This window comes from Chiloscyllium plagiosum, chromosome 33 (assembly GCF_004010195.1).
Source record: "Chiloscyllium plagiosum isolate BGI_BamShark_2017 chromosome 33, ASM401019v2, whole genome shotgun sequence".
Lineage (NCBI taxonomy): Eukaryota > Metazoa > Chordata > Chondrichthyes > Orectolobiformes > Hemiscylliidae > Chiloscyllium > Chiloscyllium plagiosum.
In genome coordinates this window covers 4174924-4192338 of record NC_057742.1, presented here as the reverse complement: position 1 = coordinate 4192338, position 17415 = coordinate 4174924, and the positions used below count along the sequence as shown (strand labels likewise).

Here is a 17415-nt window from a genome sequence, read left to right as displayed (position 1 = left end):
GAATCTCTTCAAATTTAATCACCATTTAAATGGCTAATTATAGACTCCATCTTCTTGGATGTCAACTACAAGTCGTACAAATTCTTGGCAAGAAAGACATACATCCCTTTAGATTTTGAAAGATTAGGTGAACATAATGAATAAAAGAAATTATGCTGTCAGAGGAGTAATTTGACAGTCTTAAATTGGACATTGAGTACAGACGATACACAGTATTTGATCGTAAACTTCCCAAGTATTGCTTATTTTAGAATGTAATTACCCTTCACATTTTGTCAATTATTGTATTTGCATTCTTTCAGCTTTGTAGTTTGCTTCTTTTGCTACATCTTAAATTCATCAAGTTATAAAGCCTGTTAATTCAGAATATAAATCTTGGCCTTTCCAACCATTCATGTGCCTCTCTTTGGACATCTGCATCCACCTCTTTCTGTTTTGTGCCTGTTTGTGTCTTTCTTTCTATGTTGCTGTGACACCCTGCCTCTCTTGAACCTTGACTCTCTTGTATACTCTTCTCCCTTTCTTTTCTTCCCTCCCCTTCCCCCTCATCCCGTTCTTCCCTTCCTCTCCCGCCTTCCCTGCCTCCACATCCTCTGACCCTGTTCATTCACACTCATTTGCTCTCTCTCAGACCCTTTGCTCACTTTCTTTTCCAGTCTGCACTTCCCCTTTATGTAATTTTTCTCCATTAATTTTTTAATTATACTTGGTTTGTTGTCTTTTGCCCCTCTCTGGCTTCATATTTCACTCCTCTACTCCTTGTCTGTTTCTGTCTTTTTGTCTCAGTTGTACTCATTCTTCATCTATTGCATCTGAGATCACAATGCTCAAGTTGTTAGAAACAGTAAATAAGTAGGTGTTGCTCTGTCCTCCAAACCTTACCAACTACTCTCCAGCTACTGCCAAGTGGACTTTCAAAAATATATTGTATAGCTTAAGAACAAAGAGAACAAAGAAAATCTACAGCCCAGGTACAGGCCCTTCAGCCCTCCAAGCCTGAACCAATCCAAATGTACTGTCTAAACCTGTCAGTCAATTCCTAAGCATTTGTATCCCTCTGCTCCCCACCTACTCATGCATCTGTCCAGACGCATCTTAAATGAATCTACCATGCCTGTCTCTATCACCTCTGCTGGCAATGCGCTCCAAAAGCCCACCACCCTCTGTGTGAAGTACTTGCCGCGTGTACCCCCCTTAAACTTTTCACCTCTCACCTTGAAAGCATGACCTCTCGTTATTGAATCCTTCACCCTGGGGGAAAAAGCTTGTCTCTATCCACCCTGTCTATGCCCTTCATGATTTTGTAAATCTCAATCAGCCCCCCTCAATCTCCTTTTTTTTCTAGTGAAAATACACCTAACCTACTCAACCTCTCTTCATAGCTAGCACCTTCCATACCAGGCAACATCCTCATAAACCTTCTCTGCACCCTCTCCAAAGCATCCACATCCTTTTGGTAATGTGGCGATCAGAACAGTATTCTAAATGCGACCGAACCAATGTCTGTACAGTTTTAACATATGCTCAGTGCATATCCAAAGTCCTTTTTTATATAAATGTATGTAAAACTAGTTTGCTTCATGAGTTTGTTGACAGCCATAATATGTTATTTATTTGGATGAAATTTGGTGAAATGTCAAATAGACTTACTAATATTGTCCTTCAATAGAAGGAGTGCATTTGGGATTTTAGTTAGGTATTATTTGGGATCTTAATTTTCTGGTAAAGTTAAACTTCTTTATTTTTAAGCAGGGTCATTATTAACTGATTTATCTTGGGATCAGAAACTGATCTGTTGCGATATGTAATAATTTGGTTATTGATAATGGAGAGATACAAGTTTAAAAACCACATGTATGAAGAGACCATTGGTTCATATCCACTCTGGTCATAACTTTAGCTTTAAACATATTATAAGATCATCTATCTTCCCAGTTCTGTTTGTGAAAATCTGGCAACAGTCTAAAATCCCATTTTTATGGTGCGCTGATCTATTTTTTAAGAAAAGAGCAGCAAACAGTTACGTTTATAGTTCTGAGCTGATTTGTGTATGCACATGAGGGTTGCACCCAAATGTACAAATCCTTTCAAACCAAAATCTTCTGTTGGCTATCCAGTACTCCTATCACAGGTGTTCAGATCCAGCTGATTAATCTGGCTTCTAGCATTGGCTCCTTCAAGCTCATGGCCTTACTTATACTTGAGAATTAAATGCCTAACTTTGTTGTAACTTACTTTGCCTTCATCAAGCTAGGCTATAATCTAGCACAATAATTTACTCCTTGTTTGTATTATTCAGTGCTGCACTTCAATTTATAGCTTTGTTACTCAAATAATGTATATTCGGCACAATTGCAAAATCTGACAAATCTAGAATAATCATTTATAAAATGTACAAGGAATCTCACATACAAGAGGCATAATATGTACGATTGAGGTGTTCATGATCCCCACATATTCTCCTCAGAGCTATTGAGGGGAAAAACTGAAGTAGGGCCAGGAGACATGATTTGCATTGCATGGTCTCCAAAACAATTGCTGCACAACTTCGTATTTACAGATGAATCTGAATATTTTGTAGCCCAACCAATGCATAAATCCATCCATTAGTTGTTGATAATCAACTAAACGTGATAGTCTATTAATGTGTGTGTATAAACTGAGACAGTGAAGAGAACAGTGAATTAAAAGGGATGACTACTTCCATAGTTCTGATCTTGATGGCTAGCTCATCTATAAATCTGGTCATTCCCAAACCTCTGTTCAATGAGTGGGGATACAACTGTTGCAGAACTCGTACTGCCATTGTAACAGATTCTTCTAAAGATTTGATGTAGGTGAGTTTTTGAAACCAATCATTCGGGTCAGGTTCCCTTCTCTATTCACATTGGAATTAAACTGAGTTTTAAAAAAGGGGTTTTTTTTCCTCCCGCCTTTCTGCACAAGGGTCTCATTTCTCTCTTTTACTGGGATTTGAGTAATTATCTTGGTACAGCTGAATGTTAATGGATGTGCACCTCCCTGTGTCATTCAAATCTATAAGTTTGAAACTAGAGTAATCTGGTGTGATCTATATATATAATAATCTGATCTCTGAAGTCTACTTGAGTTATGTTCATTCATTCCCCACAGTTTCCAAACTGAGCAAAGCCTCTTTCCCACAGAGCCGTTTGAAGTCAGTTGATGGGATTGAGAGCATAAAACATGAGAGGTGGTGCTATTACATTGACATTTTCAGAACACCTGAAGTAACTTAGCTGTTTCATTGCAGAATTTAGTGATTTGATTCGATTGATATTATTCAAACGATGCATGCATTCACTAGGTATTACTTATACTGGTCCCGGGTAGTTATATATAAATCTATCTAATGAAGTGCACTGCCGACTCCAGAATGGATGTTCTAGACAAGTGAATAGATGTACATCAAGATCTCCATACGAGTGTGCATGAATCATATTTTGTGTTTTTTTAACTTTAGTTGAACCCAGGAACTGTGGGATTCTGCCGCATTCAGTACAGTCCAACAATGCTCGAGAGTTTACTACCAAGTATCCGGAACCTTACACTCCCTCCTGTAGACCGGCTAGGGCTTCAAAATGACTTGTTTTCACTGGTAAGTGGGAAGTGAGTTGGAAAACATCCACAGTAGAATATGTTGTTTGTGTTATTGAAAATTTGAGCTACAGGAGATTTGTGAAGCATTTCTTGCAGAAGCCCAAAGATATAAATTCCTTCAAAATAATCTGTTTTGTGATCAAAATTCACTTTACTTCTGAAAAAGTTGAACAAGTACAAATTGATTCTGAATATCCATGTGGTTCAGGTTCTTTACACATAGAGATGAATAGCTGGGGGTAAGTCATAAATTCAAATGAAGTTATTTGAGTAGTCTGAGTGCTCTGAATGAATTGTTGATTCAAGTAATAATTTGATCCTACGTGGCTTTCTGTAGGTTATGTTGTTCAAGTTCAGCTGTTATGTTAATCGTGATGATCTCCCTATGGTTTGAAATTTTCTATGGAAACTGAAGTTGCACCACTTCAGTGGATGGCAGCCTCTGTGATGGTGTTTTGTGTGTAGTGGCCAATTATCAGGCTTCTGCTCAAGTAGGGGGTCAAGAAGCTCAGTAGCCTCAGCCCCACCATCCCCAGCAGTGACTACTGTGTTCAAGTGTTGTAGCGGGAAGGAGACCAGGGTGTAATTGTGCTGCAATAGTGCTTATCTGGGGAAGCAATCATTTCTTAACAGATCAGTTCTGGATTTTTCACTTGTCAAGTGGGCGGCCACCCCACTGAGTTTCCCACTGTTGACAATATTTCATGACAGTAATGGGATGTGGGGGTCCTCTCTTGATGTAGCAAGAAATACATTGCCAGCCTTCCTGCCAACAAGTTGGGAAGATTCGGTTCCATACCATTGAATAATAATGTCTACAGTGTTAGATTAATAATTGAGCTGCCAGTATTAGGAATTTAGCATGTCATGAAGAAATTTTAACCTATAGTAATAATTTATCCACATAAATAAATAAATAAAGATTTACACTAAACGCCTCCATTTCAAAGTATCAAAACTTAATCAAAGTTTTTAGGCTATTTGTTTACATAATGTAAGATATGAGGTCACTCTAGTCAATATAAAGGAAGCTTAGTGTTCCTGTCAGGTTCCTAAGTTTTCTGTAGCGAATATGCATGTACTTTGTGATTTCTTTAGCATGTTTTAGAAGTTGTACAATTTAGTTCTCCTTCTCTTGGACAGAAAGCAGAAAAAGACTGCATGAAGTTGCTTACAACTTGTAACGATGCTAAACCTTTTGACATGTCCAGTACAGACAATAGCAAAAAAAGGCAGTTTAATATTTTTTACTTTGAGAGGCAAGCATTTAATCTCCAGATTTGTCTCTCTTGTGATATATTGAGGTTGAAAAAATTAACAACTTATTAATGTATCTACTGGAATATAAATAAGTGTGACGTTCACTTTTGGTAGAAAAACAATGGCAGAATGTTTTTTAAATAGCAAGAAGTTGAGAAGTGCAAGTGTCCTAAAGGATCTGGTTATTCTTTTCCATGAGTCACTGAAGGTTAGGCAATTAGAAAGGTAGATATGACACTGACATTCATTTCAAATAAGTTGTTTGTGGAAGTAAAGTTGGCTTGCTGTAGTTGTGTAGAGTCTTGGCAAGACCTCATCTGGAATTCTATGTACAGTTTTTGTCTACTCTCTTAAGGAAGGATATGCTTGCAATAGCAAGTGTGCAAAGGAGGTTCACTAAGTTAATTCCTCAATTGGGCAGCTTGCCCTCAGAGCAGAGATTGAGGAAATGGTATCTATTATTTCGATTTTTGAAGTATGACAGGTGATCTCACTGAAACTTAAAAAAATTCTTAAAGGGCACGCTGGGGACTATCGATAGGATGCTTTCTATATCTGGTGACTGTAGAATCAGCAAATAAAATCCCCAAGACAAGGGCAGACCACATAAGACTGAGTGAAGAAATTCATAATCATCTCAGATTGGTGAATCTTTTGAATTCTAAACCCGAAAGCTATGGAAGCTCAATTATTGCGTAGTCTCCAGGCAGAAATCAATAGGTTTCTGGTAACAAATGTCATTTAAGGATATGGAAATAGTGTAGGAAACGGCATTGAGAGATGATCGGTCATGATCTAGAAATGGCGAGGCCACCTTGATATTTCGAATGACTCCTTTTTCCTTTCTGCAAGATCTATTTGCTTGAAAATCTCATTTTTAAATATTTGTAATATTTTCAATCTTAAAAAGCTTGAAGTGTAACTTTTTGAACTCTGGCAGTCAAGGAATATGGGGATTAGGTAGAAAAAGTAGACTTGAGGTTGTGGTTCAACTATAATCGTAACAAATAGCAGAACAGACTCCAAGTGACAACTGGCCTACTCATTTCTTAAATTCATATGATTTAGATTAAACCATTCAGTGCTTACGTACTTAAAGCCTACAATAAATGTTGTTCAATAACGTAATGGATCATAATAACTGGATTATTAGACTTGATGTTGAGAATCTAAAAGAAAATGATCCTATGTTGATAAAATATTTGTATTTTATGTTTCCTTTTGGACATCTAACTTAAACATTTGTTCACTGAGTATTATTTCACGCTCCAGCTTTTAAGGCAGGTTCTACTAAAGAACTTTTGGGAGTCCAACTCCATTTTACCAAATTTGGCAGGGAATACAGGACCTATGATTACAAACTTAAAGAGCTCCGTTCCCAACTTCAGATTGTCTTTTCATTTTGTTTCCATTGTCCTGCCTGCATATTTTCAGATATTAATCAGTCTTGTGAGAAGTAGTATTTCTGTCTTCTATTCTGAACTTATTCCTTTTAGCTGGACTTTTACACATTTCTTCTTAACATGCAGTTATGGTCTAACTTGTAGTATTGGAGATGAATTTTCTATTTCATTTAATTCATGTCTGTTCAGTGCTGAAAAATGCAAGTTTTACAGACAAATCTTTAGAACAGTGATCTGACACTAGAAATTACCCTTATGGCCCTTCTCTTTAACAACTCAAAAGCTTGATTGTTTCTTGTTCTTTGACCACTGCTGAACGGACTATTAAAGATCCAGCCTGGTTTTTCTAGGTCCTCCCATAATCTCATGATGTTTACATTACACAATATCACTGTGATGACCTCAAATTTAATCTGATAATCTAATTGATAATTCTGTTTGATTTGCGAGCTGCTACTCTGCAATTACCAAACAGCTGTCAAATCTTTTAACATCTCTACACCCCTATAATTGTTAATCCAACTGACAGCACAGTGTCATATGCATCCACTGAATATAACTATCCCGCACAATTGATGTGCATAATGTAATGTCAAGTTTGTGGAAAAGGTTGTTTTTTCTTCTCTGGTCCAGCTTCTTGGGAATACCTTGTTTTGGTGTAAATCTTATCCATTACTTCACACTGGGACATTCATGGTGATGCATTGTTTTCTACCTAAACTATGACCTTCGAAATCACCCAGGAATACATCCTTGGGCTTCATCCATACTCAGTCACATGGAATCATAGGGTTAGTTTCCAACAGTTCAGTAATGTTACAGTCTACATCGCCACAGTCTCTGCTTCTGTGTTATCAAACTGCTTATCCAGGTACAGTTGCCTTCAGCTAAATATTGGGACAATTGAAATGATTGCTGGAAGTCTCGACCACAAATTCCATATTTATTGGGGAGGTGTGGTTTTGTTAGTCAAGGATAATATAATGGCTGAAAGAACTTTTTACGAGGACTCGTCTACTGAGGTGGTATGGGCTGAGGTTAGAAACAGGAGAGGAGAGGTCACACTGCTGGGAGATTCTTTTCTAGGCCTCCGCAAAGTTCCAGGAATGTGGAGAAGAGGATTGGCAAAATGATTCTGGGCAGGAGTGAAAGGAACAGTGTGGTCATTATAAGGGACTTTAACTTTCCCAACATTGACTGGAAATGTTATAACTCTGGTTCGTCGGATGGCTCAGTTTTTGTCCAGTGTGTACAGGAGGGTTTCCTGACACAATATGTCGAAGGGCAGACAAGATGGGAGGTCACACTGGATCTGGTACTTTATAATGAACCATGCCAGATGTTTGATTTAGTGGTAGGTGAGCACTTTGGAGAGAGTGACCATAATTTGGTTGCATTTAGTTTAGTGATGGAAAGGGATAGGTACGTGCCACAGGGCAAGAGTTATAGATGGGGGAAGGGGAATTATAATGCGATTTAGGCAAGACTTAGGAGGCATAGAATGGGGTAGCAAAATGCAGGGGATAGGTACAGTCGAAATATGGAACTGGTTTAAGGAACAGATATTGCATGTCCTTGATAGGTATGCTCCTGTCAGGCAGGGGGGAAAGTGATAAGATAAGGGAACCGTGGTTTACTAAAGAAATTATGTCTTTTGTTAACTGGAAGAGGGTGCCTTATGTTACGTTGAGGTCAGATGGTCCAGATGAGGCAATGGAGAGTTACAAATTAGGGAGGAAGGATTTAAAGAGAGTGTTGAGAACAAGGAGGGAGCATGAGGAGTCTTTAGCAGGTAGAATAAAGGGGAAAAACCTAAAGCTTTCTATAGGTATGTGAGGAATAAAAGGATGACTAGGGAGGAATAGCCAGTCAAAGACAGAAATGGAAAGTTGTGTGTGGACCCTGTGGAGATTGGAGAGGTGCTAAACGTAGTGATCTCCTCTACATTGGGGAGACAGGGCGCCTACTTGTGGATTGATTCAGAGAACAACTCCTGGGACACCTGCACCAACCAACACCACCGCCTCATGGCTGAACACTTCAACTCCCCCTCCCACTCCATCAAGGACATGCAGCTCCTGGGCCACCTCCATTGCCAAACCGTTATCACCCAGTGCCTGGAGGAAAAATGCCTCATTCTACCTTGGGACTCTGCAACCACACGGGATCTGTATGGATTTCAACAGTTTCCTCATTCCCCACCCCCACCCCAGTCCCAAGGCTCCAACTTGGCACCCTCAGCCCCCTAGCCAACAAGACTCATTGCTGATAAAGAGCTTTTGCCTGAAACATCAATTCTCCTGCTCCTCTGAAGCTGCCTGACCTGCTCTCCTTTTCCAACACCACACTCTGTTTAAATCTCTGCTTCCCTTGCTACCTGTTGAAAGGGTGAATCTGTTTATTTGTGTTGTATGGAACAGCCTTCAGGTCTAAAATGGAGAAGTATCTTGTTATTCAAAGACTTTGGCATACTTGAATCATATGATTATTTCACTTATGTAGAAGATGTTTTAAATTGCTGTCTTGTGACGAGCATACTGATGAGTTATTTGAGAGATAATTGCCAGGTTAACCAAATAGCAACTCTGGCTCATGTCCAAATGAATGTCGTAGTGTTCGCAACCTGGATGTGAAGCAAATTTGTGTAATGGATACAAAGCATTCGAGTACAGTGGAAGACATTAGATAAAATGCTCATGGTTGCCCTGGTGACAAAGCACTATGACTTTCTGCTCTGCCAGAGACCGCTCTTACATTTACTGCCATCCACTGAGTTTGATTTTGCCATTTTAAGGAGGCAAAAGCTGGGGTAAGAGGATAAAATCTATACTCTCAGGGAAAAAAAATCTTTTTTTTTGTATTTAAAACAACAATATTGATCAAATTTTAACTAAAGATTTGACACAAAATTTAAACTTACTGAATGATCTTCAGTTCTGAAGTGCTTTGGGATATCCTTAGAATATGAAATGTACGATGTGAACATTCTGTCGCAGCATGATGGAAAGAACTTGAAATTAAAATGCTGGAGAAACTCAGTAGGTCTTGAACATCTATGGAGAGAGAAGCAGAGTTAATGTCTTGAGTCTTGTTTGGGACTCATTATTTGAATTTAGTTCAAATCCAGATTGTGAACACTACAACATCCATTTGGAGAATTGCTCCAGAAAGAAGGAAGTTAACTTATTTGAAGTTGTCTTTCAGACTCAAATGTGGGATATTTGGCATATAGTCTGATAGCAAGGCATGCTCAAATGATGGACAAATACAAATCCTTTATCAAACCTATACATCTAAGGAAATTACATATGTATGATCTTGTAACTTGACATACTAGGTTTGGTCTGTATACATGAATGAGTTTTGAGTGAGGTAAAATCTTTCCAATTTTGTTGTAAATATTTTCAATGCCATCTTTCCTCAAATGGCAGCAAACATTGTAAGATGAATTTCCAAAAGTGATAGTTGGTGCAGATGTAAAATGCGGAGCTCTGACAAGTTCATATTTATACATTAAAAATGGATAAGCCATCATCAAATCACACACAATTGGCATGGAATGTATTTAAGCTTTTTGAAAGCTTTGGTAAAACTACAAGTGAAATAGTGGATTGGCAATTTTAAACCCTTATTTACTTAATTAACTTTTACGAGGCAGCTAATTCACTAAGTAGACATTACATCCTTACTGAGACAACTAGTAGAAGAGGCGATTCATCAGTGCAGGAGGATGGTGACTGTTGGATGTGCAGATTTTGAAATGATAATTCTTTGGTTTGCATCTCAGACAGAAATTGACTTCAATTCTGAGTCTTTTCAGTGTTATCTCAATGCATTTTTGGGTAACCCAAATGTGTATTTGGATTAAACAAATTTAGTTTGCCAATTTGACATTCTCCACAGTTCAAATTAAGGCTGAGATTTGTCATTCTTTGGAAATATCATTTCAAGGTCTGTACGATACTGGCGTATCCATTTGGGTTAATGGATCAAAATGTCAGTAATGCTAACTTGGGTTCAAAATTGAGCTGGTATTCGATGTTAAAGTTGTATAATTGCAAGTTGTTGTCGTTATACCATCATTGACTATGTAGATACAAATTCTCATTAATAAAACCAATTTAAAACTCGTACAGATTTTGCTGAAATTCCATTATTCATTTGTCCTTAACTTACTAAATCCCAATTGGCACTGTTCACAGTTAACTGACAATATTAGCAGCAAAGCTCTTCATCAGTTACTTCGATTCTGGATCAGTGGTGCTGGAAGAGCACAGCAATTCAGGCAGCATCCGAGGACAGGCAAAATCGACGTTTCGGGCAAAAGCCCTTCCTGATGAAGGGCTTTTGCCCAAAACGTCGATTTTGCCTGTCCTCGGATGCTGCCTGAATTGCTGTGCTCTTCCAGCACCACTGATCCAGAATCTGGTTTCCAGCATCTGCAGTCATTGTTTTTACCTTTTTACCTTTATCAGTTACTTCGAGCCAAGCCGCACAATACAAATGGGAATCTGCTAGTAATGGCTGTCATTTGTGAAATAGCCAATTCTACTATAGTTGGATTTTAATTATTACAGAAATGATTACATTTTAACAGTACTTCATTGACTGTGAAACCCTTTCAGATATCCTGCTATTGCAAAAAGTGCTATGTAAATACATGTTTCTTCTTCAGTTGAGTTCTTGGAAATTTGATTATTCACCCTGTAGTATTTTGCAACAATGTGCTATGTTACAATCAATTGATAGTAGCCAGCTGATGAAATTTTTGATTTTAACAAATGATCTACTGAGTTATCTTTTTTGTATTTTTCAGGCTCGAGCTGGCATTATTGGCACAGTGGAAGTTTTAAAAGTCATGGAGGCTTTTGTGAATGAGCCAAATTACACAGTATGGAGTGATTTAAGCTGCAATCTGGGGACACTTTCTACCTTAATGTCCCACACGGATTTTCATGAAGAAATGCAAGAGTTTATTGTTGACCTGTTCTTGAACATTGGGCAGAAGCTTGGCTGGGACCCAAAACATAATGAGGGTATGATTTTAAACCATAATGATTTCCAAGTGATCTCCAGTTAAAGCAACCATCTTATTCTTTGGTGGTTGTTCTCCCTGTTTCAATTGAATCCAATTTCAGAAGAATGTGGAACACTTGAGTTTACAACCTGGAGTCACCTTTACACTTGGGGAGAGCCATGCAATACCAAGTTGCTTCCTTCCTTTGATATGTTAGGGTCTTTGGAGAAAAAGTGAGAAAAGTGACCCTTCATGTCTGCTTTCAATATTTTGTCCTACTAGATCAGAATTGATTATTGGGCAAGTCTGAGAGTCTCATTCTTCCAATTAGAGACGGCTTGTCTGTGCATGATCTGCACATATGAAGAGTTTAAAAAAAAAAGCATCACCAATTATACGACTATTCACCACAGACCATAGGATACTGGCATCAGTTTTAAACGTTAGTATTCAAGTGAAAAACTGATACTGTAGTGTACCAGCCAAAGATGAAGATCAAGGCTTGTTGATGTTACGGCTACAGGTAGTGATGTCTCTGGTTTTGAAGGAGTGGCTGGTCTGGTTCAGCTGGGTGTACAGATATAGGTGATAAGGAGAAGGATCTTTGGAAAAGATGATTTTGCTGCAAAACGATGCTGCATTGTGTGCAACCAGCAGAGAGATTATCACCAGTATCAAAGAAATTAACGATGTAATCATGTCCAACTAAGAGTTAGTTTATAAGAAACCTTTGAGACAGTGAAATGTTAATTTTAGAACCTAAAGATGTGCCTGACTTGATTAATAATGGAGGGACATTAAATGTTCACATTGGAGAGGGCTGCTGCCTATGTTACTCTGTTGAAGAACATCATATGGAGATAAGCACCCTTATGGATTTAAGGTGATTATCAGGCACTGGGGAATTTTTGATTGAAAATATTCACAAATATTCTCAAAACTCACTAATAATAAAATGATAACACAGGAGGAGGGTATCCAGCGATCAGATATGTATTAGCTTTGTTTAAGAATAAACTCATTGTTCTGCCTACTCCAGGAAATTGGAGATGTAGGATTTATTTTATGATCAGTTTGATATACTGAGATGTTCTTCTGGCTTGCATGAAGGAATAAAATGGTATATCTAATTTTGACAAGGTCACTTAGAAATATGTTATGTAGGTGGTACGCAGAAGTTACAAAAAGGCGCACATACACTAAGAGAGTTTGCAAATTTATGACTAATAGAATTTTAGATTAGATTCCCTACAGTATGGAAACAGGCTCTTTGGCCCAACAAGTCCACACCAACCCTCCAAGGAGTAACCAACCCAAAACCCATTCCCCTACATTTACCCCTGACTAATGCACTAAACACTATGGGCAATTTAGTATGGCCAATTCATCTGACCTGCACATCTTTGGATCATGGGAGGAAACCGGAGCACCCAGAGGAAACCCATGCAGACATGGGGAGAATGTGCAAACTCCACACAGACAGTCACCTGAGGCTGGAATCGAACCTGGGTCACTGGTGCTTTGAGGCAGCAGTGCTAACTGATGTGGGAAAGTGAGAGTCTCCACTTTAGAACAAAAAATGATAATCAGAATATTTTCATAATGGCAAGGGATTAAGAACAAAAAAGGAGCAGGGGTTTAGGTACAAATTTGTGATAGATAGCATACTATATATAAAGGTAGTTAAAAAGATTAATGGAATGTTCCCTTCAAAGTTTGTGAAAAGATTTGTAGCTCAGGTGCTCGTTGTTGTGGTTCTGTTCGCCGAGCTGGGAATTTGTGTTGCAGACGTTTCGTCCCCTGTCTAGGTGACATCCTCAGTGCTTGGGAGCCTCCTGTGAAGCGCTTCTGTGAACTTTCCTCCAGCATTTGTAGTGGTTTGAATCTGCCGCTTCCGGTTGTCAGTTCCAGCTGTCCGTTGCAGTGGCCGGAAAATTGGGTCCAGGTCGATGTTCTTATTGATTGAATCTGTGGATGAGTGCCATGCCCCTAGGAATTCCCTGGCTGTTCTCTGTTTGGCTTGTCCTATAATAGTAGTGTTGTCCCAGTCGAATTCATGTTGCTTGTCATCTGCGTGTGTGGTTACTAAGGGCTGGGAAAAGGGTTGCATCGGTTGACAATAAGAATTATGTTGGGTAGGGTCAGGAGCAAGACAGTTGCATGGAGCAGACTTGGGAATAGGGTTGCTTGAAGTGGAGCCAGCTGTGTGGAGAAGAAAGTAGATGTCAAATACCGCAGATAGTGGATTGGAAGGATGACAGCTAAAGGAATACAGATCAGCAAAAGCCTTTGAAATGTTTACAGAAGGAGTAAGGTTGTGGGAAGACCTAACTATGGACAGAGAGTTTGTGTTGTGAGGCATTGAGCTGCTGTAGGTCATGGGTGATTAGAGTTATACATCAGTAGGACAGGATGCTGTCAACAGCATTTCAGGTGAGTTGGGAACAGCAGAAAGTTGGTTCTATAAGTGAGAGTTGGAAAGTGGTTTTGGAGCAGTGGCAGAAGAATAAAAATAGTTTACACTGGTGAAGGAGGGAAATGACTGTCTTGGCTATGAATAGGATTTCAAGCTAGTTCAGAGTTGAATGGGACTGGCCACCATTTAAACAAAAAAAAGAAAGAATATGCGGATGCTGAAAATCAGAAACAAAAACAGAAATTGCTGGAAAAACTCAGGCTAGCAATACCTGTGGAGAGAAAGTAGAGTTGACGTTTCGGTCCAGTGACCCTTCCTCAGAACAAGCTAACCACCATTTAATTCGGTCAGCCAAAACACGCAAGTCCAAGGTACTGAAGCTTTCAATCAAGAGCTAAATAAAATGGATTCTAAAATAGTTTTAATTTGTTTAACACCTTTTTAATATAGATTAGATTACATTACAATGTGGAAACAGGCCCTTCGGTCCAACAAGTCCACACCGACCCGCCGAAGCACAACCCACCCATACCCCTACATTTACCCCTTACCTAACACTACGGGCAATTTAGCATGGCCAATTCACCTTACCTGCACATCTTTGGACTGTGGGAGGAAACCGGAACACCCGGAGGAAACCCACGCAGACACGGGGAGAACGTGCAAACTCCACACAGTCAGTCGCCTGAGGCGGGAATTGAACCCGAGTCTCTGGCGCTGTGAGGCAACAGTGCTAATCACTGTGCCACCGTGCCGCCCCGTTAATGTCAGAAAACGTCAGAACTGTTCGTTAAGGCACTAGGATAAAATAGTCTCCAAGCCAAATAAAAGAGGTATTTGGAGAGCATCCCAGACATTTGGACAAAGAACTGTACTTTGAGGAAGGCTGTAGTGGATTTTCAGCAGACTGTGGCTCAGGCAGCTGAAGGCGCAGTTGTCGTTGGTCAATAAAAGAGGGTGGTAAATTCACAAGAAGTTGGATCTAAGAATATTAATCAAAGATGCAACTCTAAACAAAATTAATGAATTACTGTTGATGAGACGTGACATGTCCATCTTATTCTACTGTTAATCCTTAATAATTAAGGCAAGTGATGTAGTATTTTGAGACATTCCTTGACACATTCTCTCAATTTCTGCATTTCACAGACCATGAACAAATTGTTGCCAAAATATTGCAGTCTTCCCCAAAAGGTTTTGATTGTAAAATACTGAATCATTTACTCTTGAATCCAATTGTTTGTCTTTGCTGTAATAAAATTTTTGTTGAACCATGCAGTGAGGTATGGTTCAAAGAGACTTCTGCAGAGAGATTGGAGAATATTAGCAATGTACTGGATGCAAGGCTCTGTTGACAGACACTATCATTAACAATCTTGGAACTAGTAATATGACTCCTTGCGGTGAATAAGTCTGAACAGAATTCCTGGGAATGATCAAGTTCATGTCTGTGGTGTGTTTTTGTCCTTGCTTTGCCTACCAATATTAAATTTATAAATATCTCAGCATATGTTGTAATGGATTTTGTATGTTCTGTAATGCAAGTCACATGATACTCTGTCAAGGAAGGCTAGTCATATGTAAAAGTCCTGGCCAAATATTGACCCAGATTTTCTGGTAGTCTGACAGTTTTATTGCAGCATAGATAGGAGTTGCATGTATGGACCTTGCAAAATCTCCATCATAGCAAACTCCAAAGGAATTGTCTGTGAATTTGAAGATTTCACTGGGCAATTCCCAGCTGCCGAGAACTCTCCAAAAATCTCTATTTAAATCAGGGAAATTTGGAGAGTTGTGATGAAATTAGATAAAATAACTACTAAAGAAAAGTTGTACTATTAAATACATAGTGGAATTCGACTCACCCTATACTTAGCTCTCACTCTCAACTATATCTCCCTCAGAGCATTTACAACCTCCAGGTCCCAAATCACTCTATTCAGAAGATGCGATTGCCACTCCTCAAACATTTAACCCATTATTCCACTGTGCTTTACATATATAGGAATTTTACAGAGAGGTTATACAGTGGGTTATGGTAATCTAGATAATATGCTCCTGGAAAGATAATCTGGAGGTTGTGGTTTCAGATTCCACTATAGCATTTGTGACTTTTGAAATCAGTCACAGTAACTTGAGGACTGCGCTAAAAAAAAAATATTGTTGTAAAAGGGCAGCTGTGCTACGGAGAAAAGCCAGTGTGCTATCCACCTCCTGTCAGTCTGGCCAGACATGACTCCAATCTTAGAAAATGTAATTGACTCTTTAATGATCCAAAGTCAATTAGCTCAGAGATGAAGAGGGAATTCATCTCTGGTGACAGCCCAAGTAAGGTTTAAAAACGGATTTTTTTTCCTTCCTCAACTCAACCCAGTCCCATTGCATTCTCTACGAATTTTGTTGATATGGGTGCAGTATTTTTGGTATGTGGTGTTTATATTTGCATATAATAAGCTTAACGTCTCAGTTGATATGAAGATAATTTGGATATCTATGGTCAGGTTCATTTTTTTTAAAAAACCCCATTAATGGGCTCCTGTTTTAAATTTCTGTCTCAGGTCACCTAGATGCACTCCTGAGAGGCTTAGTCCTTGGAAAGTTGGGAAAAGCTGGGCACCAGCCAACCATAGACGAAGCAAGACGTAGGTTTAAGGATCATGTTGAAGGAAAACAAATCTTGTCTGCTGATCTACGAAGTCCTGTAAGTTTGGGTTCATTTAATACTTGAAGTTGCTTTTATACAGTGTTTCTTTTGCCTTATTTAGGGGGGGCAGATGAACGTATTAAAAGTTGAAAAGATTTTACCTAGGACTACTTTTGGTATCAATTTCTTGAATTTTGGTTTGGGAAATAAGTTTTAAAATGTTTCACTCAGCAAAATCGTATGCCTCCTTAATTTGATAAATTATGATAATATTTGGTTGATTGCTCGGCAGTTGCTGAGAACCATAGCCAAACAGTTCAAATGGTTTTCTGAGTTGGAGCTGTTCCTTTATTCTGTTGTCTGTTTTGGAGCCATTTGTTAGCTTCCTCTTAAAACATTGAGTTTTTTTCTGGGGCTATCAAGCAGCAGTCTGTTGGTTTTATTTGATGTGGAGGTGCCTGTGTTGGACTGGGGTGGACAAAGTTTAAAAAACACACAACACCAGGTTACAGTCCAACAGGTTTGTTGCTCCACTAGCTACCTGACAAAAGAGCAGCGTTCTAAAAGCTTGTACTTCAAAATAAACCTATTGGACTATAACCTGGTGGTGATTTTTAGTTTTATTTGTAATTTCCAAAACATGCTGGTTTGACGAATCTACTGCTTTGATGAAAAAGAGGAAACTGTGTTAAAAAATAATTAAGATCCAGCTATCATTGAAGTTCTGAAAGTTTTTTGTCAGTTATATCAAAAAACAAATTCAGCCTGATACCTGCTGAAAATATTGATACCTTACTGGTTCCTTAAGATAGGAGCAAGATTGGTCTGCAGGGATTCGAGAAGGCAGCTCACCAAGAAGCAGAGGAACAGAATAGGCCATTAAGTTATTCAGGTTTGCTTTGGTATTAAGTGAGATCATGGCAGATCTGTTAATCCTCAAGTCCACTTCATTTCTTTAGTGTCTTTTTAATTCTTCACAGGACATGAACATTTGCTGGTTAGGCCAGCTTTTATTGCCTCCCTACTTTTTACAGAGGGCAGTTAAAGTCTACCACAT

General features: G+C 38.8%; 1 protein-coding gene across 2 annotated transcripts in view; it reads left to right on the top strand.

The window, feature by feature from the left end:
• npepps (aminopeptidase puromycin sensitive) overlaps positions 1–17415 on the top strand; it is a 231246-nt gene that overhangs the window by 183464 nt on the left and 30367 nt on the right. For both annotated transcript variants that reach the window (XR_006309177.1, XM_043674808.1), the window contains exons 16-18: positions 3482–3616; positions 11098–11317; positions 16273–16415. Coding sequence is in view for 1 of the 2 variants with exons in the window: in XM_043674808.1 (XP_043530743.1) it covers positions 3482–3616; positions 11098–11317; positions 16273–16415 (498 nt within the window). In the remaining variant the exon portion in view is untranslated. The remainder of the gene's footprint in view (positions 1–3481; positions 3617–11097; positions 11318–16272; positions 16416–17415) is intronic.